The 25819-nt window shown below is 43.7% G+C and overlaps 2 protein-coding genes across 6 annotated transcripts; both read right to left on the minus strand.

The window, feature by feature from the left end:
- Positions 1-528: 528 nt before the first annotated feature.
- ppil6 (peptidylprolyl isomerase (cyclophilin)-like 6) lies at positions 529-4383 on the minus strand. 2 transcript variants are annotated; one of them, XM_049002257.1, is made up of 8 exons: positions 4238-4383; positions 3871-3966; positions 2723-2911; positions 2375-2437; positions 2171-2297; positions 1636-1695; positions 1208-1343; positions 529-886 (listed from the first exon to the last, which is right to left on the minus strand). In XM_049002257.1, exons 1-8 carry the CDS (start codon positions 4313-4315, stop codon positions 775-777), a joined length of 861 nt encoding a protein of 286 aa, XP_048858214.1. In that variant the 5' UTR covers positions 4316-4383; the 3' UTR covers positions 529-774. The 2 variants fall into 2 exon arrangements, with proteins under 2 accessions (XP_048858214.1, XP_048858215.1); XM_049002258.1 differs by lacking the exon at positions 3871-3966.
- Positions 4384-5445: 1062 nt separating this feature from the next.
- Positions 5446-25777, minus strand: ak9 (adenylate kinase 9). Of its 4 annotated transcripts, none has more exons than XM_049002246.1 (36): positions 25712-25777; positions 25292-25429; positions 24963-25026; positions 24787-24839; positions 24618-24714; positions 24298-24410; positions 23210-23401; positions 22929-23051; positions 22641-22715; positions 22403-22513; positions 21723-21862; positions 20911-21233; positions 20755-20835; positions 20054-20184; positions 19251-19395; positions 18346-18460; positions 18022-18104; positions 17172-17366; positions 16915-17036; positions 16430-16636; positions 15929-16087; positions 15109-15224; positions 14785-15004; positions 14626-14694; positions 14284-14499; positions 13778-13996; positions 13040-13253; positions 12717-12918; positions 11745-11891; positions 11298-11515; positions 9816-10012; positions 8885-9054; positions 8171-8269; positions 7973-8075; positions 7454-7568; positions 5446-7330 (listed from the first exon to the last, which is right to left on the minus strand). In XM_049002246.1, exons 2-36 carry the CDS (start codon positions 25415-25417, stop codon positions 7119-7121), a joined length of 5172 nt encoding a protein of 1723 aa, XP_048858203.1. In that variant the 5' UTR covers positions 25418-25429; positions 25712-25777; the 3' UTR covers positions 5446-7118. The 4 variants fall into 4 exon arrangements, with proteins under 4 accessions (XP_048858203.1, XP_048858202.1, XP_048858201.1 ...); XM_049002245.1 differs by having other exon boundaries at positions 15938-16186; XM_049002244.1 differs by having other exon boundaries at positions 15929-16186.
- Between the last annotated feature and the right edge of the window lie 42 nt (positions 25778-25819).

Raw genomic sequence — 25819 nt, forward strand, 5'->3', positions numbered from 1 at the left:
CATTACCGGCTCTAAATGCAAATATTCCAAACGTCCATACTATTAGGAGTGTGTCACATACCATGGTGTGTATAACACATACCAGTGCCACTAGTTTCCTTAACTGTTCTATTTTGCAAAGACAACAGATTGTAGACCAGGCTTCCATACTGAACATCCCGTTATTCACACGTTATCTTTTCACAATACTATGTATCACAGGCTTTGAAAGACCTAAGTTCTATACAATCTTGCATTAAATGTCTCTTTTGAACTGGCTAACAATTCTACCCCAAATTTTGGCACCAAGGGGGGAGACGGGACCCATCCTTGCTTGCAGAGACTGAGCCTTTGATGGATGCTATACCTTTACCCAGTCATGATACCTCACCCGCTACCAGTTAGCCTGGATAATGTGAAGTCTTCCAAACCAGTGTAACTGCAACATTCTGAGCACTTTTCAGTCTTATTTTAACTCTGTCCCAGCTTTTGCAGTGTGTTGCAGGCATCAAATTCTGACTGTGTTAATATTCACAAAGTACAGCTGAGTCAGTAAAAATACTGGAAATTTTTCTTTGTACTTTTGACAGTTAAAGGTTTATGTGAATTAACAAATCACAGATTTTTGTTCTTACGTTTTGGGAAATACCCCAACTTTTCTGGAGATGGTATACATATAGTTGGGTCATAAAATGTGGGTGCACACTGACTGCTCATGTAACACGCAATCAGTTCAGCCTTACCTTTTACTATATGAAAGTGGGTAGAAACTCAAACAAACACTTAAGGTTCATATCAAGGTAAAAATATTCCACAGTCTTTGACTGCACAAGGCTGTATTGGCCGCTCGTTGTATGTGGAGATTATCTCCATTTTCTTCAGGACTTCAGTGCCTTCAATGACTTGACTGTAAGGTGGGAGGGACAGTCATCATTCTTGCTGAATAGCATTACTAGCATTTTCTTTACGGCTCACTTATGCCATTTAACAAGCGTTAGCCATATTTCTAACAGATGTGTTTCGGAGGTGACCATAACACACAGTTGTGGCACTCTGATGATACTCTGTACTACTGCGAAATATGCAGCTGTACAGATGGGAAACTGTACAGTGTTAAAATCAAAAGCACCAGCAAAGTTAGTCATAGGGAGGAACTTACATTCACATCTTAACATTCAATAGAACTAATTTTGTTGTATGGGAGGTTCGATAGGGAGAATTTACATACCCAAAAGCCACATATTTCCTATCCATCCAGGGTGCAGGGTGCAGAGTGATGTAAAACTGGGAGCCATTGGTGTGAGGGCCATGATTTGCCATTCCCAGGATACCCCTCTTACAGTGGGCCACAGCAAAGCTTTCATCTATGAGAGGAAACCGCAATTTCAAACCGGTGTCCTGTGCATACATTTATCCCCAAACAGTCTGAGATTGTTCGATAATGATAAACAAAGGTTAATTCTTTAGGGATTGTTCCGCTTCCTGTCTGCTTCTGTTCCAATAATGACAAAAAGCCAGAAGAGGGAGAATTTGACTGAACCCTGAAGCACATCTGCATTCATGGGAGTGTGTCCTTATTGTGGTGCCTGTGCTGAACAGGACCTCAGAACGAGGCAATAAAATAAACTGACAGAGGAATAAAATACATCACTTTACCTTCGAATGTTGGCCCGTAAATAGACTCGCCGCCATTTCCTCTGCTCCCCAGTGAGATATCTGAAAGAAAGCATTTTCAGGAAAAAAATATATATTTATATATACACCCAAACATACATTACCAATTAGAGCGAGAGGCCTAATACGGAATAACAATTTCCCTTTCCTAACATACTAAGTTACTCATGTGACAGACATAAATGACATTTCATTCCAAATATAACAAGCTTTTTAAAAACTGAATCAAAATTTACATTTATATTGCAAAGTTGCTTGGCAGACACTTTTATCCAAAACGACATACGTTTCTTTTCTAAGACACATTCATAAGTGTTCAGGCATACAGCAGGGCAGGGTTTAAACCAGTACACAGCTTCTGAAGGCACAACTGTTGATCTTTTTATGACCATAAAAAAAATGGAACAACGGCCGTGATCCTCAGCAGGAGAAGCAGTGAGAATATGAAGATTCAGCAGCAGGATGTAGTGAAGAGAAGGTAGACAGAGTATATTCACTACTAGGACCCTTAACCCACCTCCACCCTGGATCCAGCCATTGGGGACGATTCGGTGGAATAATGAGCCCTTGTAGGATAATCCTTCCTCTCCAGTACAGAGTGCTTGGAAGTTCTTGCATGTCTTTGGACAAAGAACTGAAAACAGCTGAAGGAAGACAACTGATGTTACTTTACTTCAGCTTCTGGGTGCATCTATGATTTCACTGTCGGCTGTCTTCTCACCTCAATCAGTAATCTACCAGCAGGTTTCTCACTTATTTCAATATCCATGTACACAAACGTGTGCTGCAGGTGGAGAGAGAAGAAAGAGATGGTACAAAGTCGGTGGAACAGGTGACTAAGATCTGGATGTTTAAAACTGGTATTGCAAAAAATGTTCTTGAGGGACTGCAAATAGAAAGTGATGACTGCATAGATCAGCAAACTAGATAAAAACCTGTAACAAGCCTTACTGTGCTTGAATTACAAGATTTCATCTGGGTTCCAAGGTTTGTTATTCATAGTGCAGTTCTACATTGCCTTCCGAAGCATGGGTTGCAAAGGGACATAATTTAAGAAACGAGGACTTGCCCCAGTGCTTTGCAAATGCTTGGAGAAGTACTCTTCGGAGAGTGCGACACACAGCTCTTGTGGGTGGGAAGAGGTGAAACTCCATTGTTTCTCTGCCCAAAATGTCAAATCTTCTTCATTTCCAAGCAGTCTGCCATTCCCAAAACACATAACAGAGCCTCTGAACTCCCACACTTCACCTTTTAGCTCCTGTTTTTTATGTAAAAAAAAAAACATTATTTTACTGAAATTTTTATCAAGGGCAAATTACAGAAATAAACGAAATCCCAAAGCAAATGTCCAGTTGAAATTCAATATTTCTTGCTATTCCTAAATATTTATTCTGCTAAGAAAGTACAATATACCTTGTTCTTTAAATCATAAAATTAATTATTTAATGTTTTTTGATAGTTGCATGGATCATAGCCAGAAAACGACAGTCATTCTCAATCAGCCTGGACGGCATGTCCATCCATCCATCCATCCATTTTCCAAACCGCTTATCCTACTGGGTCGCGGGGGGTCCGGAGCCTATCCCGGAAGCAATGGGCACGAGGCAGGGAACAACCCAGGATGGGGGGCCAGCCCATCGCAGGGCACACTCACACACCATTCACTCACACATGCACACCTACGGGCAATTTAGCCTCAGCATGTTTTTGGACTGTGGGGGGAAACCGGAGTACCCGGAGGAAACCCCACGACGACATGGGGAGAACATGCAAACTCCGCACACATGTGACCCAGGCGGAGACTCGAACCCAGGTCCCAGAGGTGTGAGGCAACAGTGCTAACCACTGCACCACCATGCCGCCCCCTGGACGGCATGTCAATAATGTTTTTTATTTTGATCACTTCCCTTATAGTTACCTTATAGTTGTTTTTGGGTTTGTCATGCCAAACAAGCGAACTAATGAAACAGTTTAAATTTAATCTTATTCGGTTTTAAATATATAGTGTCGTGAATGCATTTTAAACAAGTAGAACTAAATACAGTCAGTAATACATACGGAGCACATAAAACTATAATACACCCTAAAAACCTTCAACACAAATCAGAAAACAAACAGTACTATCTAAAAATCTAATGATTTTTATTTTCTAATGAAATCACAGGCGAATAAACATATTTGATACAATTCATACAATATGAGCTCTGAATGACCTACCTGTTTTTTTATAGTTAAATACGTATGCCAGTCAAATTCCACTAATGGGCGAATTATTGCGTCCTCGAAAGACAAGGGAAACCGCTGTTTCAGTTCCTGTCGAATAAAGTGATTTGCTATGTGTCAAAATTTACCATCATACGTTATGTTGGCCTTTGTGGTTGACGTACTGATTCGTGTCCTGCTAATTTGTGTAGTTACATTGGTAACTTCTAGTGACTTAAGTATCAACATAACTAGATGACTCGGTCAAAAAGAACCACTAATTAAATTGACGCCGCGGTGTTAGGAATTATAGGGATTTATTAGGAGATGTACGTCTAAATTATTGGAAAGCAAGCTGCTTCCTCAATAAAATCTGTTTTACCTCAGCCGTGCATTTCGCAATTTGAAATTTTGGATCTTTTAAAAGACCAACAATCTCCAGTTGTATTTTTGAGGTCATGGTTGTTCTCCGTTCCGTAAGTTTGTTTTCCAACCAGAGTTGTCGTTATCGCCATACCAACGCACTCGCGAACTGTTGTGACGTAATTGTTTTATCCAATGGGAATGCAGCAACGTGTCGCAGTAGATTAGATGGTCCTCTTTTATTTTCGTTGTGTGCTGTGAGGTTAAATTAGAGGTATCGGGGTTGAATCAACGACACCTATACTGTAGGTATTGTATTAGTAAAGAAAGTATGTATTTTTGTGTTTCTGGGAGACTATTCTTTGAATATGCCTAATGGCTGATTAATGCTTATGCGTCGAATCGAGGCTTCCAGGTATAAATAGGTTCAACATGACAATTGGCTGCGCGTGTGTACTGGTCTGATTGATTTCCACTGTTAGGTGGCCGTATAATTCGTAGTAAACCAAACAGGTGAATGATATATAAATAAAATGCATAAAACAAAATATCATATAATGCTTATTTTGAATACAAATTTAATATTTATGAACTCGTGACTTGTGAACCAAAAAAAATCAAAAAACCAGATAAAGTTTTAAATGGTCTTACACTATATGGACAAAGGTATTGGGACACCTGGCCATTACACCTACAGGAACTTTTATGACATCCCATTCTAAGTACATAGGCATCAATATGGAGTTGATCCCCCCTTTGCAGCTATAACAGCTACAAATATATATATCCATCTATTTTCCAAACCGCTTTTCCTACTGGGTCACGGGGGGGCGGAGCCTATCCTGGAAGCAATGGGCATGAGGCAGGGAATAACCCAGGATGGGGGGTCAGCCCACCGCAGAGCACATTCACACACCATTCACTCACACACGCACACCTATGGGCAATTTAGCAACTCCATTTAGCCTCAGCATGTTTTTGGACTGGGGGAGGAAACCAGAGTACCCAGAGGAAACCCCACGACGACATGGGGAGAACATGCAAACTCCGCACATATGTGACCCAGGCGGAGACTCGAACCCGGGACTCAGAGGTGTGAGGCAACAGTGCTAAGCACTGCACCACCATGCCGCTCTCAGAGTTTTCAGTGGTCTACATCTTGCTTTGTGGACTAGGGCATAGGAATGGACCTTCCCCAAACTGTTCCCACAAAGTTAGATAAGATAAGATAGGACTTTATTGATCCCACAGTGGGGAAATTTGTGTGTTAACGCAGCTCCAGACAGATAGCAAGAAAGAGTTACAAGAGTAAAGAATATAAAAATACAAGAATAAGAATACAGAATAAAAAATAATATAAAATAAGATAGAACACTGATACAATAGTAGTAATAATGCCTATGTACACTCATACACCGTATGAAATATGGATAGTGGGTTGTGGAAAAGTGCAAGTAATAATAAATATCAACTATTTAACTACTATAGCTACAAAAGTTGGATGCATAGAATAGTTCAAAACTTCTTCCTATGCTGCAGCATTAACAGTTCCCAGCTCTGGGGCCCAGCCGAACCCCTGAAAAACATCTCCATACCATTTGCCCTCTTCCACCAAACTTTACAGTTGGCACAGTGCAGTCAGGCAGGTAACGTTCTTCTGGCAAACACGGACTTGTCCATCAGGCTGCCAGACAGAGAAGCGTGATTCATCACTCCACAGAACACGCTTTCACTGCTCCAGCATCCAGTGGCAGCGTTGCTTTTCACCGCTCCATCCGATGTTTGGCATTGTGCTTGGTGATGTGAAGCTTACATGCAGCTACTCGGCTATGGAAGCCCAATCCATGAAGCTCCTGCCACCCAATTTTTGCGCCTATGATGGTACCACTCTTGAATTCACTGAACTCTTCAGAGTGACCCATTCTTTCACAAATGTTTGTAAACCTGACTGAATGGTTAGGTGTTTGAGTGTATATACCAGTGGCAATGGGTCTGAATGAAACACCTGAATTCTATGATTGAGAGGTGTGTCCCAATACCATATACTGTACTTTGAAATGAATCAGTTGAATCAGATTTGGCGTAAAACCCGCAGTCCATGTTTGAGGTCACAGTGTTCACTGGCCCCAACAAATTGTTATTCAAATTAATTTTTTTTTGGTTTTCAAAACATCCCAGGAAGATTATTTTTTTGGTTACGAAAACGTTATCTGATGGTTTGTTTGGTTGTGCTGTGGTTAGGCAGGGAAGTGTTGTTTTTTAACTTAAATATAACATTTTATTTGCTTGCTGTTTTGGTTTATGGAACATTCTCCTAATGTTTGCAAGGTGGGACCTCTGGGTAACCTGTGGACAATGTTCCAGTTAGTTGTATCAATATTCCCCTGACCATTACAATACAAGAACCCTTTGAGAAACCTCATGACGGAAATCCTCTTAGGTTCTTTATACATTACAGGAACATTTGGGGAACGTTCTGAGGCATAATAAACCAGAGCAAACATTTTCTATATGTTACAAGTAGGTTTTTGTAAATCTAACCACAGGAAAACCATAGTCCAATGTTAACTGAACATTCCCTGTTTGCTGGAAATAAGAGTAGCAGGTGTTGGATCCAAAATTTGATTTCTAATACAAACAGCTTCTTTTTCCCCAACTACTATTGTACCCTTTAGCATGAAATCCCCTCATAACTGCAAAATAAATATACAAAAGTAGACCTGGATAAATTTGTCTATAAAGCAACTAAATAATTTATTGTTAGCCACATGAAAACTTCTGCTCACTTTAATCAGTAACAGAGTGAAATGTAATTCTTAAATCAAGTAAACTGAACAATCTTTATGTTACTCTTACGACTAATACTAATATCTCATCCAATATGACTATGACTCAGCCGGTTACACGATGCCCTCGGCTGTAACTCTGATGTGCTTCAGTGCTAGGAAGCGTTGAAGCTTGTGGGTAAAGTCCACAGGTTGCTCATGGGTCTGTGCATACTCTTGCGTCATGGTTGATCCGAGGTATGATATAAGCTCACAGCCATCCTCCAAGCACTCCAGCTTCTTTTTGTACTTCTTGCAAATGTAGTCAGAGTTCCTAGGATTGAAGGCTAGAGGACAATGACAAGATTTTGAAAGTGATGTGCTTTTGGAATAGGCCGAAACCAGGCTCGGGATACACATGCAATCATGCAACCTTCACGCCTTCCCTAATACCGAATCAATCTGCATACCTTTCAGGTGATACGCCACGTAGAGCAGAGCTGATCTTTTGGCACTCAAATATGGATACTTTGGTTTAAAACATCCAACAGCAGTCATTGCCGTTATTATTGCAGTAGCAACACCCTGTTAATATAGCAAAAATAACATTAAAAAAGAATAGTATACAAAAAGTGCATTTCTAGTTTCACAGGAAATCTAACAAAGTTATTACCTTTGGAATGTAATGATTAAAAGATTTTAAAAAAGCATAAAATGGGGTTCTCATATAATCCTTTGGCTATATGTATCTCCCAGGCTTCAGGGTAACTTTTCTTCCTATATTAATACTTGTATGTACTGTATGCAGAGGTAAACAGTTTTCTGATATAATGTAATAAACAGATAAATCAATTTGAAGTTTTTGTGACTCTGTGGACAAGTGCAGTATATAAAACTAGCTATAATTACAGTAAGTAAGCTAACATTGGCTTATTACATTGACCTTGCTTAGCATGACAGCTTAGCATTTTCAGTGAGCCGGACTTTACCTGTTCCAAGTAACCCAGCATTGGGAGGGAGGTGAGAGTTATTGGTGCTTCAATGGGTGGAAGTTTGTGTGGAAGCTTCTGATCCCAGTAGGTCTCAGGTGATCTGTTGAGAAGGTTTGTCGTGGTTGGCATAAGGTCAGACAGACTCTTCCCTACATGGAATTTGTGTACCACAAGGCCAACATGCTCTATCTTTACCTTAAAAATTTCTGTAGTTTTTCCTCATCTGCAAAAATATGGATCTTTTCCCTATATTCAGCAGCATAGTCTGGGTGTCCTCGCACTAATGCCTCATACCTGGTGAACAATCCCAGACAGAAGCATAGACAGTTGAATCAGAATAGTAATTAATAAAGACAGAAGTTATTGTAACAGATCCAGATAAAACTCTTGCAAACAAGTATTTTCAACCATCCCCTTTCAGATGAGTGTTGTGATAAGACTTAATCAGTCAATCATGATGCAATAAGTAGCACTGCTGCCACGCATGTGCAGGGTTGCGAGTTCGAATGCCACCTCTGCTCTGTGTATGTGCGAGATTGTGTGTTCTATTGTGGATGCTCTGGATTCTTCCCACAGTTTAATTCTGTCCAGGGGTTACCCCTGCCTTGTGCCCTTTGCTGTTAGGATAAGTTCTCTGCACTAGATAAGTGGCTGAAATATGGATGGGTGAAATCAATTATCCCTACAGTCATATGACAGTATGCTACAAATGCTACAAATATGTACAAAGGAAGTTTACTGATGCAGTTCACGTTAACTGAGATTTCCGATGAGACAAGGAGCTTTCCATTTCAATACAAAAAAAAAACTCTTTGGCATCAACCATTTAATGTCATTCTCAGCTGTTTGTTGCTCTTTAAAATCATTAGCAGTTCAGAACCTTTTGAAGTGCGCCCCCTTGTGGCATACCTCTGCCGCCCATCCAAGTAGGTGACAGGGCAGTAGCCCTTCATCTCTGCCTGCTGGGGGAATCTGGCTTTAAGTTGCAGCGCTGTCAGTCGCTTCGGCAGTAGGGGAGTGGGAGGAATCACTCGAGGGCATCCTGGCGTCACGTACCGCTGTGGTGTCTCAAGGAATTTCTTTAGCAAGTAAAAAGCAAGTTGAAATTCAGTAGAGTTGCTGCCATCAAGACAACACAAGTAAGGCAAACATGAAAACAATGTATACACCTAGCCTTGCTATGTTTGAATTCATGAAGTTACGTAACAGGTGCCATACAGTACTGTGCAGAAGTTTTAAGCAGTCAAAGAAAATGATCCCAAAGTCAAAGATATGACTTTGAGGCACATTGAAAAGATGACCCCTTTAATGTTTAATTGTATTATGTAATATGGGGACGGCATGGTGGTGCAGTGGTTAGCACTGTTGCCTCACACCTCTGGGACCCGGGTTCGAGTCTCCACCTGGGTCACATGTGTGTGGAGTTTGTATGTTCTCCCCATGTCATCGTGGGGTTTCCTCTGGGTACTCCGGTTTCCCCCCACAGTCCAAAGACATGCTGAGGCTAATTGGAGTTGCTTAATTGCCCGTAGGAGTGCATGTGTTAGTAAATAGCGTGTGAGTGTGCCCTGCGATGGGCTGGCCCCCCATCCTGGGTTGTTCCCTGCCTCATGCCCATTGCTTCCGGGATAGGCTCCAGACCCCCCGCGACCCAGTAGGATAAGCGGTTTGGAAAATGGATGGATGTATTATGTAATAAATACTTACTACCCAGATAAACAGCTTTAAATATTATTTTTTTTCTTCTAAGACCTTTCGACAGTGCTGCATCTTTTTACAGATCTAATGCTGGTCCAACTTATATGACTGAAGGATGTGACTTTAGGGTTATATGATGCACCTTCAGGAAATCCTTGGAGGCCATTTTGTAGTAGTGGCCCTGGAACTCAGCCACCAGCTCCAGGGAGGCTAAGTGGGAGCAGTCTACCAGCTCGGCACGGAGGGCCAGGCTGACGGGGCAGTACTGGCCAAACTCCCCAAGCCTGGCCTGCATCTCCGTGGGGGTTACCAGGAGCCGGTCGATACAGGCTGCCCGGCCTAAGAAGAAAAAAACAGCAGAGTACTGCCTGGTAAAGCTGCTGCAAGGACACAATAACCCTAACCTCTTCCAAGGAGCAATCAATGGAGAACAGCACCAAATCATTACCACTGTATCAGAATCACACTCTTTACCTAGTGTCAATAATCAGAGGAACCCGCAGAACTTACAAATAGTACACTGCAAACATTCATGCTGTCACGGAGACGACCAGGCATAAGTGCAGCGAGGCTGAACTTTAATGAATGCCCAGGTAGAAGTGTAAGCAGTATTGGAGCTGGAGCTACACAACGATTTTCTCCACGGTGGTGAGAGTTAAATACGTATGATTAGGTTCAGAAGCAGAGACCATAAACCCACAGACCCAGCCGGTTCAGCCTCTTACTGAATGATGATGCTCTGTCTGGGGCACATGCAGCACATGCAGCATTGATGCTCGGCCGTGTTCAGTTACGACCTGTACTTTACCTCTCCAGTTTTAATGCTTTGTGTCCTTTGTGTCCATTTTTTAAGCTACGTGCTCATTGTCTTTTGATTGCAAGTCATTCGGAACAAGGACATTTTCTGATAAATAAAACAGTTAAAAAATAGTGTCTGTCTTCAAGGTACTTATCCTTGTCATGGTCTCTCAGTGGCCTGGAGTGATTCTGTGTCCCACAACAAAATCACTAAAGGTGCATCTGACATGAGCGAGGGGGTACGATTCGTGCAAACATAAAGAAGTCATGGACTGAAAGATCCACCAGAGGATGCACATCACAAGGCACTATTGTAAATGCAGGTCTGCCTAGAGCCTATTCCATGAAGCACAGTGCACAATGTAGGGCTACACCCATTCTCATACATACAGTCATACACAATGGGCAATCTAACACTATGAGAAAATTCATTCAATTTACTTTTATATGGTGCCTTTCAGAACAGAGTTTCCTCAAGACGCTTTACATGGGTGTGTTGTGATACATACATCATTTAAACAAGCAAAGAAAGAAAAGCCAGGCGACAAGAGAAGAGAGGAACCAAAAACTCCCAAACAGGAAGAATAAAAACAGGTGTAAAAAAGGTGTAAAAATTAACCTAATAGCATATCCCCGCTATGCCGCCCTAAAAAATAAACTTAATAATGCAAAAAATAACAATAATGAAAAAGTAGTTACTGATTGCATTGTACTAGTGATTGGCAAAAACACAGAACTGTAAGATGACATACTGAGGAGTTAAACCCAGATGTAAATCTTCACCTGCTGCTGCTAATTTGACCAAAGGAGCACAAGCACGCCTCACCTTGCCGTTTCCTCTCCAGGTAGCCCTGGATGTGCCTCACGCTCGCTTGCGCCTCCTCCAGGACTTTGCACCACACCCACCACTTGCTCTTATGCCCATCCACGAGCACCCAGTTCTGGTGCTGCTCCTGGTAGTGCTGTCTGACCGGCTCCACCTCTCGCCTGTAGCAGGAACTATGGACACTGAGGGCCTGGGGGCTGTCGTGCATCACGTAAGGCCTGCAGAGGAGAAGCAAGGAGGACCGACGAGGCCAGTCAGAGCATTTTTCCCCTCCACAAAGACTGTTCTACACTATTATATGGACAATTTCACTAGGGAAGTAATCAGCAGTTTGAAATCGATAGAATAATGCTTTTAGGAAAACAATACATTTCTAGTAAAAAACATGCTTCGCTAAAATGCTGACATGGGAAATTGGAGCAGTGCTGACAGATACCACAGTATCACCTTGGTATTTTCATCTGGTCCACTAGACCCCTCCTCAGAGACTCCTGGGTGTCCACCTGCAGCTCGACCACCCTGTACGGGACGATGCCTCGGCTCTCCATGAGGTCAACCTGTCCCTTTGTCACGGGGAAGCCATCGAGGATAAACCTGCGTGTAGGTTACGTAGGTTACCTGAATGCCGTGAGACCATCAAGCCTCGACTAATGGTGTCGCACCTGTAAGTGCTATGACGCCGTATCAGATCATCATTACGATGTCACCTAATAAAGCATCTCCATAAACTGAGGGGGTTATGAGAAATGTGCGAGTGATGGATAATGTCTACCTGTCCTTTATCCAGTGTGATGGGTACAGCTTACAAAGTGATCTGGATCAAGCACCAAAACTCCCAGTCTCACAAACTGGTGCCACATCCTACAAGCCTTGCTTATCCCTGACTCCACCCCATCCGTTTGACCTAAAAGGGGAATTTTCACTTTGTCTATCTGTATTGTTTGCTGTCAGCCTGGTTCCCAACACACCCTGTTCTCTCTCTTGTTTTCAGCATATGAAGGTCCAGTTTCCAGTCCAGCCCTGTATTTCATTGTTCCATATGCCTTTCTAACCAGCAACTTCTTCTCAGTGATGATATTTGCACACATAATACATACAGAGTACACTCATACGCAAACACACAAACAATGTCTATTAGGGCTGTGAGATTGAAATGGAAAAACAAGTGTTTTACCTCCATCCAGAGGACAAGGTGGGCAGTGTTCAATAGCACATAAATGCTTCACGATGACACCCCACACAATAAAAATACCACAGTTCCTCTGGGACTATTAAACCATGCTATTTAAATAAATCAAGTGTGAGACTCCAGGCTGTATAAGAAACACGGAGTATTGATCAACTCAAATAATGAATGAATCCATTAATTAACCAGGTTGTAACGCATGCGTGAAAAGCAGGTAGCAGAGGGTGAGGTACCCCCTGGTGCTGCAGACGAGATTCATGAGGGCCACCTCCAGGCACTGGACGGCCAGTTTGTCAGGCACAGCAAGACCCTGGTGCAGGTACGATAACATGTGGGCAACAAGCTCAGTCTGCCGTTGATTGGTCAGAACGGCTCTCATGGCATCTCCGATAGACAGCCGCTGGATGCCAAACTCACTGGCAAACTTCCTGGCCACTAAAAAAAACACAAGATACTCAGCACAAGACTAGCTGATTACTCCAGTGCAGTGTAACAGTTACACCAATGAGTGTTAAAAACCTTTTCTGATATCTACTTAATGAAATGAAAAATTCACCTGTGGATTTTCCTGATTTTGGGGGGCCAGTGATGGCCATTTTGATTGGCAGAGGTGGCCTGGGCTTGGGCTGCCTCAAGTATTTAATGGGGTTGAACATAAATTTTCTGCGAGTCTCTTTGGAAGTGAAGAAATAAATGAACTGGTGGAAGAGCACAGGAAAGCTAGGGTCCGAGGGTCCCCGAGCAGACTGGATCAGGTCGCCTTCACTCAGCTGCCAGATGAGAGAGACCTCCGTATGTTACAGGCCTCTCAGGAAATGAGGGAGGAACACTTCAGCTCAACTTCACAAGAGTCAAACTTGAAGATGTGGAGCTAAAACTGTGGTTCAGATATCAGCTTTAATCTGCTTTCATTAGCAGAATCTTGGTTTATAGGCCACTAAGTGACAAGAATGATTATGGTCAACATTGTAATCCTTAAATGGGCTTGTGAGTTTTACTTACAAAAAAATGTTCTGTGGGTAGAATGAAAAATGACTGGTTCAGAGAGATAACCAATGAGATTGTAGATTAGGTAGATCCAAGCAAATAGAGGAGGCCGGACCAAGAGATCTGATTGGTTAGTCCCACCTCCTTTGGTTGCTTGGACCCACTTTACCTACAATCTGATTGGTTACCTCTCAGATCATTTGTCATTCTGCCCTCAGAACATTTTTATGCACATAAAACATGCACCTTATATGGTCATGTGGATAAGAGGAGCTTTACATGACAGGACAAACACGGTAAAACTCACCTTGACGGGGTCCCAGTACCCAAAGCCGCTGTAGAACTTGTAAGATAAATGAAGCATCTTGTGAGCGAGTGAGCAGCCCAGTGGCTGGCATATCTCAAACAGCGCCTCGCGCTTTTCCACCAGCGCCCGCAGCTTGTCATGAAGCTGACGGCGCACAATCTGGGGTGTCCTGCCGGCCCTGATTGTAATCTGTAGGTTCCGGACATCTGTCAAAGCTTCCTGGAAATGCCAGGAATGCTACGTCATACATCAGGAAACGGACTCTGCTTTCATAACGATCTTAAAGCTAAGATTCAGACAGCAAGACTGGTCAGCTGAAACGAAATCATGGTCTGGAATTTTTACTTTCTGGATTGGAACTATCCACTTCTGCACCTACTCAAGCATACATAACTCTGAAGGAATGAGACTACAGGGCCACCCATTCTCAAAAAATAAAGATCCATTATTAATAATAAAATTATGTAAACTAAAGGATTGTACTGAAGATAAATGTATCCCGCTACCATGATCTTCTGAAGGTTAGTGTGGTCCGTCTCAAAGCAGTCTCTTATCTCCATCTCCAGGTGTTCCTTGGCACTGGCCTCTGTCTCTTCCTCCTCATCCTCACCCTCTTCCTCAGGGGGGAACTCATCAAGCAGCATGGCCTCCACCCTGCTCTCCAACTCCTCCTCAGCCTCCACCTCTTCCGGGTCCTCGTCGCTGTGATTTTCATCATCCATCTGTGTAACACAGATTGAAACCTTGTTTTCTCTCCCGAACGAATCTCAAGCAATATATTTTGCAAATTATAATAATTAAGAAAACTATGCATCTGGTTATAACTGTCTCCCAAAATGCACATGTACCCTGGCTGCCAGCTGTCCAGCCGCACGTTCTGCTATAATCTCTGCGCGTCTTCTCGCCATAGCCTCTTCCTGTGTTAAGATGATTGGTTGGTGTCATTGGCAGCAGGCCCACACATCTTTGCCTTGAACTTCCTGATGAGAAACCAGCACCAGTCTCACCCGAGCCCTGAGCCGCAGCTCCATGGCCTTCCTTTGCCGCTCCAGCTTCCTCATCCTCCTTTCCCTCCACCTGTCCAGCCTCTGGGGCAAAAGGCGACGCAGTACATCAGCTGTCTCTACCTCCATGACTACCGTGGCATCTGGGAGCAGGCAGTGGTCCATGAGATACTGCACATCTTCTAGGCTTTGGGGAAAACCCTCCAGAATGAAACCCGCCGACCTGTTGGGGGTGGGAAGAGACACTATTAGCTACATTCTAAAGTGCAATCGTGGGGCAGCCGGAACAGCACTTTGCGGGTCTCACAAAGCCAAAGAGGGAGTTACTTGTACGGTTCCTGCTCCCACCACTGAGGGAGAATCGTGTCCAGTATCTCTGCAGGTAAGGGTACGCCGTCAGACAAGCAGCATCTGATGGCTTCCTCTTCTTCGGTGAGTACAACCTGCCAGCAAACAGAGATAAGACCTTCGCATCATCACCAAGGTGAAATGGCCAAGCTCACAATGTTCATAAAGTGCTCATACATTTTCAAAGCTCCAAGCTTCATATCCATCACATGCAGATCATATGCAGCTCTGCAAAAAAAAATTAAAAGACCACTTTATCTTTAAAAAAAAAAATAAAAAAATCTGCATTTTAAAATCCTGGTTTATTCCCGGTTCTTCTTACAGAAGTCTATACTGCAAGGCAGGCCGCCTCCAGGTTCAAAGTTTCTAAGACAGCAGTACGCAAGAACAAGGTGAAGCAGGAGGTACTGGGAAAGACCAGAACCCAGCCAGGTAGAGGACAGAAGCAACTTTCTAATGTCAGAGATGTCCGTCAACTAATCTGGCCAAGCCTCATAGATCGGTGGATGACCTCAAATGACCTTCAAAAAGAATGGGAAACATTAAGTGATGTGATGCGCACTGCTAGGACAGTTCATAACAGGCTCCTAGAAGCAGGAGCGAAGACCTATAAAACAAAGAAGAAACCCTTCAATAATGGGAAGGAGGGAAGAACCAGGCTGGAGTTTGCAAAAAAATGTATATTTTACACAGGCAAACCCATAAACTGAGAAGTGAGTCAAACTGAAAATGCTGCTGTGGTCTTTTATTTTTTTTCCAGAGCTGTATTTATATATGAAGTATATTAATGATCTTTTACATTAAAGACCTGTGCACGGCTCTGGCTGTTCTCCCCGGTTCCTTGCACAGCCTCCAATTCAAGGTCCGCCACCCATTCGTCTGCTGGTTCCATCTCATCAGCATAGGGGACCCTCTCCACGGTCTTGCCTACAAGCAGCTCCTGGAGCCGTTCACGGAACTGAATGTGGAAGATATTGAGGCGCTTGGCTAGCCACTTGGTCTGGCTGGTTTTGCCGGAGCCACGGACGCCAAGCAGGAATATCCTAAGCGCCGGAGCCTAGGAAGCATGACGTCACTACTAAGAGACAGTAATTCACACAGCAACAGAGGTGGAAAGTTCCGGTCTAAAAAGTACAAATCCAAACCATGCCTTTGCTTCAACCAACCAGTTGAGTGACTGTGACTCTTTATACTCAGTTGGTTGGTTGAAACAAAACCTTGGTCTGGTTTTCTACTTTCTGGACTTGAATTTCCCAGCTCTGCACAGCAACATCCAAGGACAAAAAGCTGGTGTTTTTACCTGCAAACGATGGTGTTGGGAGACATACAGTTCAGGACTTTGCAGAAATTTGTCTTTTGCATCTGTGCTGGAAAAGTAATAGGTCTTCTCTCTGTACTTCACAGCATAATCGTCGGCACATGGGAAGAGGGTGCCTCTCTCCTTAAGGACAACTGGACAGAAGTGCAAGGTGTCTCCCATAATCCTCTTGGGTGAAGAGGTACCCTCCTTACCACAGCAGAAAGGGAAGAGTATGAATGATTTAGTCAAGAGGCATTAGAAAAAGGGTCAATGTGTCAGGATGAAACCTGGTTTAAAGCCACAGAGGAAGGATTCTCTCTTAGAGAATTGCCTAAATGTAAAAATCATCTGTAAAGGTCTGTGTTGTTTGCTGGTTTGATTATATAATAAATCCTATGAAGTTTCAACTGAAAGATTATTACAGTAGGACATGAAAACCAAAAAACAATGTGCGTTTAATGGTACGAGGTGTCAGCTGGTCTCACCTCCGTCTCTGTCTCCGCCTCCACGACATCCGCGTTCCTCGTGTCTGCCAAGGCCTGGGCGTCCTCCTCTTCCTCATCCAGGTCCGCGCTCGTCACCTCCCAGGCGACGTACTGGAAGGGCCCTAAAACACACAAAAGTCATAATGCGAGAGCTGAGGTTGCTTAGGGATGTCGGGGCTGAATCAAAGGATCAGAAGCATCTTCGACTACCACAGGCAAAACGGGCAAACAGACAAGGACAGAGAGTGCATGCTCACTCTCCATAATGGCCACCGCCTCCCTCAGCAAGTCCTCCGGGGTCTTCTCACGGATGTCCAGAACAGCACAGCTCCCCATGACCGACGACTCCATTGCTGCCCATTCCAGCATGAACTGCTTCACCCCCAGTCTGAAACTGTCCATCTCGGGGCAGTCTGGGTAACCCTTCTCCCATACCTGTGGCAGCTTAAGCTCTAAGAGAAAATGACAGGTCAACGAACTGCATGTTTCCATGTAAAATACACATGAGTGCATTAGAATATCCTCTGTGTGGTTAAATAGCAATTGCGTGATGAGCATTCCAATTCCTTTCCTAAGAAAACCTTAATGCAAAAACAGTTTACATCAGACTATTACAGATTACTCTATTTATTGACAGTGAGTTATGATGAAATAACACATTATTATCCATCCATCCATCCATTTTCCAAACCGCTTATCCTATTGGGTCGCGGGGGGTCCGGAGCCTATCCCGGAATCAATGGGCACGAGGCAGGGAACAACCCAGGATGGGGGGCCAGCCCATCGCAGGGCACACTCACACACCATTCACTCACACATGCACACCTACGGGCAATTCAGCAACTCCAATTAGCCTCAGCATGTTTTTGGACTGTGGGGGGAAACCGGAGTACCCGGAGGAAACCCCACGACGACATGGGGAGAACATGCAAACTCCGCACACATGTGACCCAGGCGGAGACTTGAACCCGGGTCCCAGAGGTGTGAGGCGACAGTGCTAACCACTGCACCACCATGCCGCCCAACACATTATTATTGTACTGAAAATCATTTAAAGTACTGACAAAATAATATGACAGAATCATACTGCCGGGTCCTGATGCACACCTTGAGTCTCCTCGGGAACTGAGTCCAACCCCCAGTGACTGTCTGTGAGCTGCAGCTCCTCCTCTGACCCGTCTCTGTGCTGCCTGGGGAAGCGGAACGGAATCACACATGTGAAACCTCCATTGCACCTTTTAAATAGACAACATTTCAAAGACATTTGCAGCCATTAAAATGGTACTAGGTTGTGAACAGAAGGTGGTTTCCACTTATATTTCTGTTAAATGCACCAAGACACTTGATAGACAAAAGAATGTAATGCTATTGAAACTAATGGCTGGGTTTGATTCCACCTGGTGCATGACCTCACATGCCCACGACACTCACGTTGCCTCCTGGGATTCCTGCTCCTCAAGTCTCTGCTTCTCCTGCAACCTCTTCAGGATCACGGCGTCAACCTCATCCCTGTGGGCCTCGTAGATCCTCCGCAGGAGTGTCCCAGCTTCAAAGAGTCAACACCAGCCTGTTACAACCACATACGGGTCTGACAAGACCATGCATGACGGGAGTCACAGTAGAGCCTCAGTTCTTTACTGAGAAATGTTCTCCTTCCTCTCCAAGCTTCCACTGAATACACTTCAGGGCTTCACCTCTGGCCTTTCTGTCACCTGCATGTCTTATCAAATTTCTAGCGTCCTCACTGTATGCTTTCCCTCCAGCTCCCTGATGGTGAAATGAGCTGCCCGACCGCATCCGGTCATCAGATACCTTCTCCACCTTCAAGAAACACCGCATGACCCAGCTGTTACAGAAATTCCTCTACTAGCCTGATGCCTCTTTATGTTCTTTAAATGCTCTTACTGTATGTTACACTCCTGGCCCTTGGCAGCCTTATCAAATCTTGCTTTGTTAGACATTGCTGTGTAGCTCCTGCTCCAGTCCTGCCTACACTTGCACCTGGACATTCATCGCAAGCTCAGCCTTGTCACAGTTATGCTGGTTGACTTCTTGACAGCATGAATGTTTGTAATGCGATATTTGCTTGCCTGTACGCCGCTTTGGACAAAAGCATCTGCCAAATATGTTAAACGAAATGTAAACGTATTTAAATCTAAATACAGTCACCCATAAATAACAATGGTTATACTATAATGCTACAGCAGGTAGAACATTGTGTCTCCTTTCAGATGTGAGTAGTTCACTCATTCCCAGGCGCTCCCTCACACTGTTGACTACAGCAGTCTTGGCTTCAGCTTTTGGGTGGAGCCTTCTGCGGCCGAAGGTAGGCCTACCATCCTCTGAACCGTCTTTGAGGCAGATAATCGTATCAGGTCTGATCTCCAGGTCCTGCAATGCCGCCAGCTGGTTCTGGTTCCTTGGATAGTTATCGATCACCCATCCTTTTTTAATCTGCCCTTCTGAATTAGTGGATTGGACCTGGGAAAAAAATTATAATTAAAAAATAATCAGCAGATGGCATGCCTTCAGATGTCCCAGCCGTGCTCCTTCGGCAAACGTCTTGTGATGTTTTTCAGAAATGTCATGCTACCATGCCAGGATAAGCAGCTGAGGTACTCAGAAACCCCCTGGGTATTTTAAGATTGGGTCCTCAGGGGCTACTGAGGGAGCTTAACTCTGTCAGAGGCAATTCTAGAGACTCTGGGGGCCTTAGGAAAAAAACTCCATAGGGCCCCTCCAACTTCCTCTCGCCCACCATGGTAAAATTTATTACCTTTATTATACTGTGAAGTGTAAATTAATAATATCAACAACGAGAATTTAATAAACAAAAGACTTTCATTTTCACTTTTGTGAAAAACAGAATACGCAAATAAAACATTTTTATCGTTGCAATGTGCTATGTAATCGGCCGCCCTTGGGGTCCCCCTCCCAGCTCAGGGCCCCAGGCCTGCCTGTGCTGTCTGTCCTGTCGTTGTGCCTCTGATCTCTGTTTAAGCTGAGTCTTTATATTGCTGATACCCCAGTTGATGTCTGTGAGTCAGTCTCCAGTCAAAAAGCGTAACTGCTAGCCCACTCCTCCACCCATCCGCACCGAAGGACCTTTGCTTAGGGAAGGACACCCTGGCTCACTTACCTCTTTAATGTGCTCCGTCAGTATCTCCCCATAGACATCCAAGCGAGGAGAGCTAGCGTCCCGCTCTGCCTCCTTCAGAGCCTCCATCACCAAGGCCTCCACCTCCGGGTGTTGCTCCGTCACTTCCACCTCTGCCAGTGGAGACCATCCGGATTACTTCCTCCACACAGACCACTACGGGCTACGATCTCCGGCCAAGCGGAACCACAAATTGGCATCACGTCGGGTATCGATTCTTTCATTCAAAGCGACTCAGCCAAACGACAAATTCACGCATTTGTACGACAGGATAATTTAGCAGAGAGCTTCTGGATTAATTACAGTTAATTACATTGCAAACAAGCAATTATGGCAGTTGGGCACCTCCTGCTTCTACATCAAATTAGAAAATTTGATCACTGAGAACTTAGATGGTACAAATGGTACACACTGTAATTATGGCATACTAGTCAGATTTGACAACCGATACAATAAATATATAAAATGCTTGCAGGATGCAAATAATGAGGCTGCAATGAAGACCTGAGCATGTAAATACAGACCGAAGCTACTACAGCATGTCAGTCATTCGACTGCAGGACCTAAGCTGTCACTGACAGCTTCATTGCGATTTATCACGTAAGAGCTTCTGCAGGATGGCAGCCACTCTACTCTTTACAGATTCTCTCCATTGCTGTTACTGCAGTCAAATCAGAACTTACCACAGCTTTCCATTTTTTCTGTAAGATCAGCCTCGTTCTCATCCAACTCATCCTCTTCCTCTGTCTTATAACTCGCTTTATCTGCAGTAAACACAACTGTGAAATTGCATTGTTTTGTTTCTACACACATCCAAGGTAGAGAGGGATTCTGCTTACTCGTCACGTGGGTGACTTCAGCCTTCAGTCTGGCCTTCACCCTCTGGATGGCAATGGGCGTGGCCTCTGCCCGCACCTTCTCCAGCATGGTGTCCCGCGCCTGGTTCAGCGTGGGCCTCACTAGAGCTTCCACATCCACCACGGCGGCACCATAGTGGCTGGCTATCAGGCCACAGAGCGTGCTCTTCCCCACCGATGGAGGCCCTATCACGGCCACCTTGCAGGGCGGGCGTGGCATCGGCGGGAGCAGGTAGGGGCGGGGGTTCACCATAAACTTCTGTAGGGCCTCCGATGATGAAAGTACATACATCTTATCCAGGAACCTGGGGGAGACAAACAGGGCAGGTCCTGCATTACTACAGTACAGTTTGGCAGCACATAATGTCAGGATCAGTCCCTGCCCCTGATATATGTATTTACTGTAAGTGCCTACCCTTACTGTTCCCCAGTCAGTCTTTGTGTTTGCTATTGTTTAGATGCATGTGTTGCTTTGTGTGTCTGTTCCTGTGCTGCTCCCTGCTTTAGTTCCTGTGTTCCTCTTGTTTTTCTTGCATTCAGTAAAGCTCCTTGTGTCTTGTGAGCCGCACTGTGGATCATCCCTCGTCTTTATCGCCATGATCCGCCATAACATGCAAACACATTACATTCCCCAGGACTTCCACTTTTCTTCTGTATTCTCCTATTTAAAACTGAAAATATTTCCAACAAACTGTTACCAGGTTTCTTTTTAAGCCTTGCTAATGGGGCACACAAGCGACTGGCAGACTCCATCCTCGCAGAAGTCATAAGTTCCACAGCGACCATCACCTTACCTGATGGCGAACTTAGGTTTTCCCTGGAGGATTGTGCCCTCCCTGAGGGCCACGGGACAGAAGCATCCCCAGCGACTCTGCCTCCACCGAAGCCCCGGGGCCACGGGTTTGCAGGCTGACAGATCCCTCAGCAGCTTGTCCTATGGGAGACACGATTGCTGGGCTATGAATATACTGCAGCCCCTCAATCACTGCTACACTGTTAAACACCACCTATTTGACTATTAACATGCTACAGTGGGAATGCTAAAAGTTCACCTTTAGGATTTACTTAGATTTTGAGAATTTCAGAGGATGCATTATGTATCATGGACCCAGTATACAGTCCCAGGTTTTGACAACTGCAGGACACACTGAGACTCCAACTGTAGGCCTGTCACTTTTTGTGCATCAGTCAATCCTGAAATTAAACATGGAATTTAATCCCAGATCAAATGTACAATGAATACTGTCTTTTGTGACGGCAAGGTCACGCTAAATGTATGTATCTGTGTGTCTTTGTCCTAATTTGCATCTTCTTCGTGGTGCTGTGACGCAATAAAAATTTCAGACCTGACTGATCATCGTCACTATCATCATCATCACTTCCCTTGGTGAAAATTGGGTGAGAATTAATCCTGAACAGAAAGGTGTCTGGATCCTGTTGAACTCAGGAAGGGTTTCATTTGACATTGGCTCACAGTGTCCACGCTGGCCTGCAGTATCTCCTCCTCCTCCTCTTCCTCCTGCAGGAGCTGCACGGGCACGGGAGCTCGCCTAGCCGCCATCGACTCCAGGCGCGACACCACCAACTGCACATGTGCAAACCATTGTGGAATGCATCAGCGCTCGTTCCCACATTTCCTTTAATTTTAAGGTGCGGATCAAATACTCCTATAAAATGAAGACTGCCCCCTCCAGTCCTGACCCACAACTCACCAGAAATAAGTCCTCTGAACTGTTGTTACCATCGAGCTCAAAGAGGAACAGGGGATCATGGTTGACCATGTAATCCTGGAAAAAAATGTACAATACTTTTTAATCTGAGATGCATTCAGGGATAGGGGAAAAATTAGGTTTCATAATAGATAATCCCAAGATTTAGGTAATAAATGGTTAATTAATATAATTACTGTATGTGGATCTCCTACAAAGCAAGACGTACGTTTATGGAATTAAATAATTACTTTCACATGAGTTTTTTTTTTTACATTTCTAAGATCTCACTTGTAAAGGTCTTAGCACAGTGTCTTTGTACAGAAGGATTTTTTTGTAAACATCTTCTGGGAAATCTTCCACCAGCTGAACGAGCTGTGTAATTACATCCTCTGGAAGGTCTTGTTTCTCCATCTGCAAACAAGAATTAAATCACAAACGAGAAACCTCTTCAAAGGGAATATGCCTTAATTATAAAAAATTGCTACGTTTCACAGCCTCAGATGCACAAAGAATATTATCACGCACACAAGTGCCACGCATATACACAGACATCCAGGTCACTACGACACCTCTTCCCCATCCTTTTCTGCCAGATTGTCCTCCTTCTCCTCTTCTTCTCCCAGGTCCTCCATCTCATCCCTCTCTTGTCTCCTGCCTGTCTCCTTCTTGACCACATTCCACTGCTCCCTGGGATAGACGGCTCCAGTCTCTGGGTGCAGGCGCCGGCCACTGAGCCGCTGGACCAGGTCCCTGTCGGCACACTGGCACCAAGCCATCATGCTCTCTCACTGCAGTCTGTTCTCACACTAAACTGCAAAGCCTCCCAATGGAAGATCAACTGCAAATTCTGCTTTATTTACGTCTGGCTGCGTTTCTTTGAAGTGTCTTGAATTCAGTGCCTTCTACACAGATTAATATTTCTCTTCGGATTCTCCCTTCTTTGGATGCTAACCTCCCGTCGATGCCGTTATCTTACAGCTGTCACTACATGGGGTTTTTAGTCCTTTCAAATCATCCAATATCGAAATGAACCTTAGTGCTGCAATGAATCAACACCAAGCTTCCAACAAGTATCCCTCTTACAACCCTGCTCCACTATTAATGTTGTGTCTTGAGGACATTTGTGGTTATTGTCCTGTTGCACTGAAGTGATTACAGATCTGGACCTAAATGTAGTCAGAACGGTCCTGCAGTGTGTACTTCAATTCCCTTCATGAAAATGTTAAGCTACACATATCATCCACTCAGGGCTCCAATCTACATGCAGCATGGGGCACGAGACTGGGGTGCATCCTAGATGGAACGGTAGTCTGACAAGGCACAGACATACCTACATATATATACACACAATGGGCAATTTAGAAACACTAAATTGGTGGATGGTTTTGGTCTGCAGAAAGGACCTGGAGCACTTGGAAAAAAGCTAAGCGATGCAGAAGGAGCTAGGGTCTGTGGCCTGGAGATCTGCTCTGATCTGCTAAGCATGCTGTCTCTGCCAGCATCACCACTGAGTGGTTTGGATGGATGGATGGATGGATGGATGGATGGATGGATGGATGGATGGATGGATGGATGGATGGGTGTATGCATACCATATTAATCAAAATAAATGACAGAACATTTGTAGACATTTATATATAAATAAGAAAACACTCACCTTAATGTTTATGATAAAATCAGGTGGGAATTTAAAATTTTTAATTATCTCTATCTGTTCTGGTATTTTCAGATAGTCTTCTGATATGGAGGGTAAGCAGCTTAGTACATAGCCTGTTAAAAAGATTCTCGGTGAGTTTAAATTTAATTTCTTTACACTGAACAAAAAAATCAGCGTCGAAAGGGAATTGCACTCTGCAGTGTAACTCAACATTTATCGTTATCATAATCTAACACGTAGTCATAAGAACATTGCAACATGGCTATAACGAGTAAACATAATATACATGAAATAAGCACAAATGTATTGTAGATCGATACCATGATGCTCCACCTCCGGGGATCTCAGCCTCTCCATAATCAGCTGAAAGACTGTTTCCTCTGGAATGCAGCTCCCGCTATTGAGAATGTCTCTAAGCTAAAGACACAATCAGTCAGAAACGACGTTTAAAGTAGCACTTCATCAGGGTAGATTATAGATTAAAATTACCTTTAAACCATGCTCGGTAAAATTGTTGATGTGATAAGTAAGCAGTTCCGTGTCTGTAAGATTAAAGAGACATTTAAGACATAATTATACGTATAACATATACCTATAATAAAAACTATATGATTTAATGTATTTCAGTAGTCACGTAAAATTATGATAATTATGATGATAATTACCGTCAATTAGAACACAGTTCCAAACCTGGGCTATTTTTCTTGCAAGAGTAGACTTTCCTACTCCCTATGAAAAAGGGTTGTAAGTCAGTTTTACAGACCTTGTGTATATTGTTTGCTTTCTAAGCAGAGAAAGAAATGATCGAACCGATTCGCACAAATAACTGGCAATAATGGAAGAAAAAAAATTCTGACAGGAGGTGATTTGTTCCATAATGGAAAGGTCACAGTAAAACGATTTATGATGTTAAACCGTTTTTGAAAAGAAAAAAAAATCTGAAAAAGAAGAATCCCAGGAAAGAGGTCAACTATGCAGACCGGGAAGAGGTTACCGGGCTCCCGACAATGAAGAAGCAGGTGGGTTTGGAGCGAAGCAGTTCTCGCTCGGCCTCGTCCTCCATGAGGCTGTCAATGAGCGGGGCTACATCTCGGCCATCCGCATGCACGAACGAACACATATTTTTCTATATCTAGTTAAGAAATAAAATATTTAATAATCCAATAAATTAATAATTCCATTACGATTAATTTTAGATAGATAGATAGATAGATAGATAGATAGATAGATAGATAGATAGATAGATAGATAGATAGATAGATACACTTATTAGTGCATTGGGAAGGTATTAATTAGTACTGTACCATTTAGTTCAGAATGACTAGATACACTTTACTTCAGTTAAACTACAAAGATGTGACAAATTTAATCTAAACCAATTTTACTGCCAACATGCAAAAACAGTTTTATTTACCACGACTACGGCGCTTATAAATTGGCGGTAGGGTAGCTTTCGCCTTTGCTTCTACTTCTGTTTCAGTTGTGTAGCGTAGTTACCATAGCAACTCTCCTGTACTGTCGC

Source organism: Brienomyrus brachyistius, unplaced genomic scaffold, assembly GCF_023856365.1.
Source record: "Brienomyrus brachyistius isolate T26 unplaced genomic scaffold, BBRACH_0.4 scaffold66, whole genome shotgun sequence".
Classification (NCBI taxonomy): domain Eukaryota; kingdom Metazoa; phylum Chordata; class Actinopteri; order Osteoglossiformes; family Mormyridae; genus Brienomyrus; species Brienomyrus brachyistius.

Bases quoted from the DNA above. Each gene is read 5' to 3' on its own strand.
- ppil6 (XM_049002257.1), bottom strand. From the start codon at position 4,315: ATGACCTCAAAAATACAACTGGAGATTGTTGGTCTTTTAAAAGATCCA. The intron at 1,344-1,635 runs GTAAAGTGATGT...TTCCTCTCATAG, and splicing joins TTACGGGCCAACATTCGAAG to ATGAAAGCTTTGCTGTGGCC. The intron at 887-1,207 runs GTATGTAAATTC...CCCACCTTACAG, and splicing joins AGGAAATATGTGGCTTTTGG to TCAAGTCATTGAAGGCACTG.
- ak9 (XM_049002244.1), bottom strand. From the start codon at position 25,417: ATGTGTTCGTTCGTGCATGCGGATGGCCGAGATGTAGCCCCGCTCATT. The intron at 21,234-21,722 runs GTAAGGTGATGG...TGTCTCCCCCAG, and splicing joins AAACCTAAGTTCGCCATCAG to GTTCCTGGATAAGATGTATG. The intron at 9,055-9,815 runs GTGCATCATATA...TACTTGCTAAAG, and splicing joins CCTCCAAGGATTTCCTGAAG to AAATTCCTTGAGACACCACA.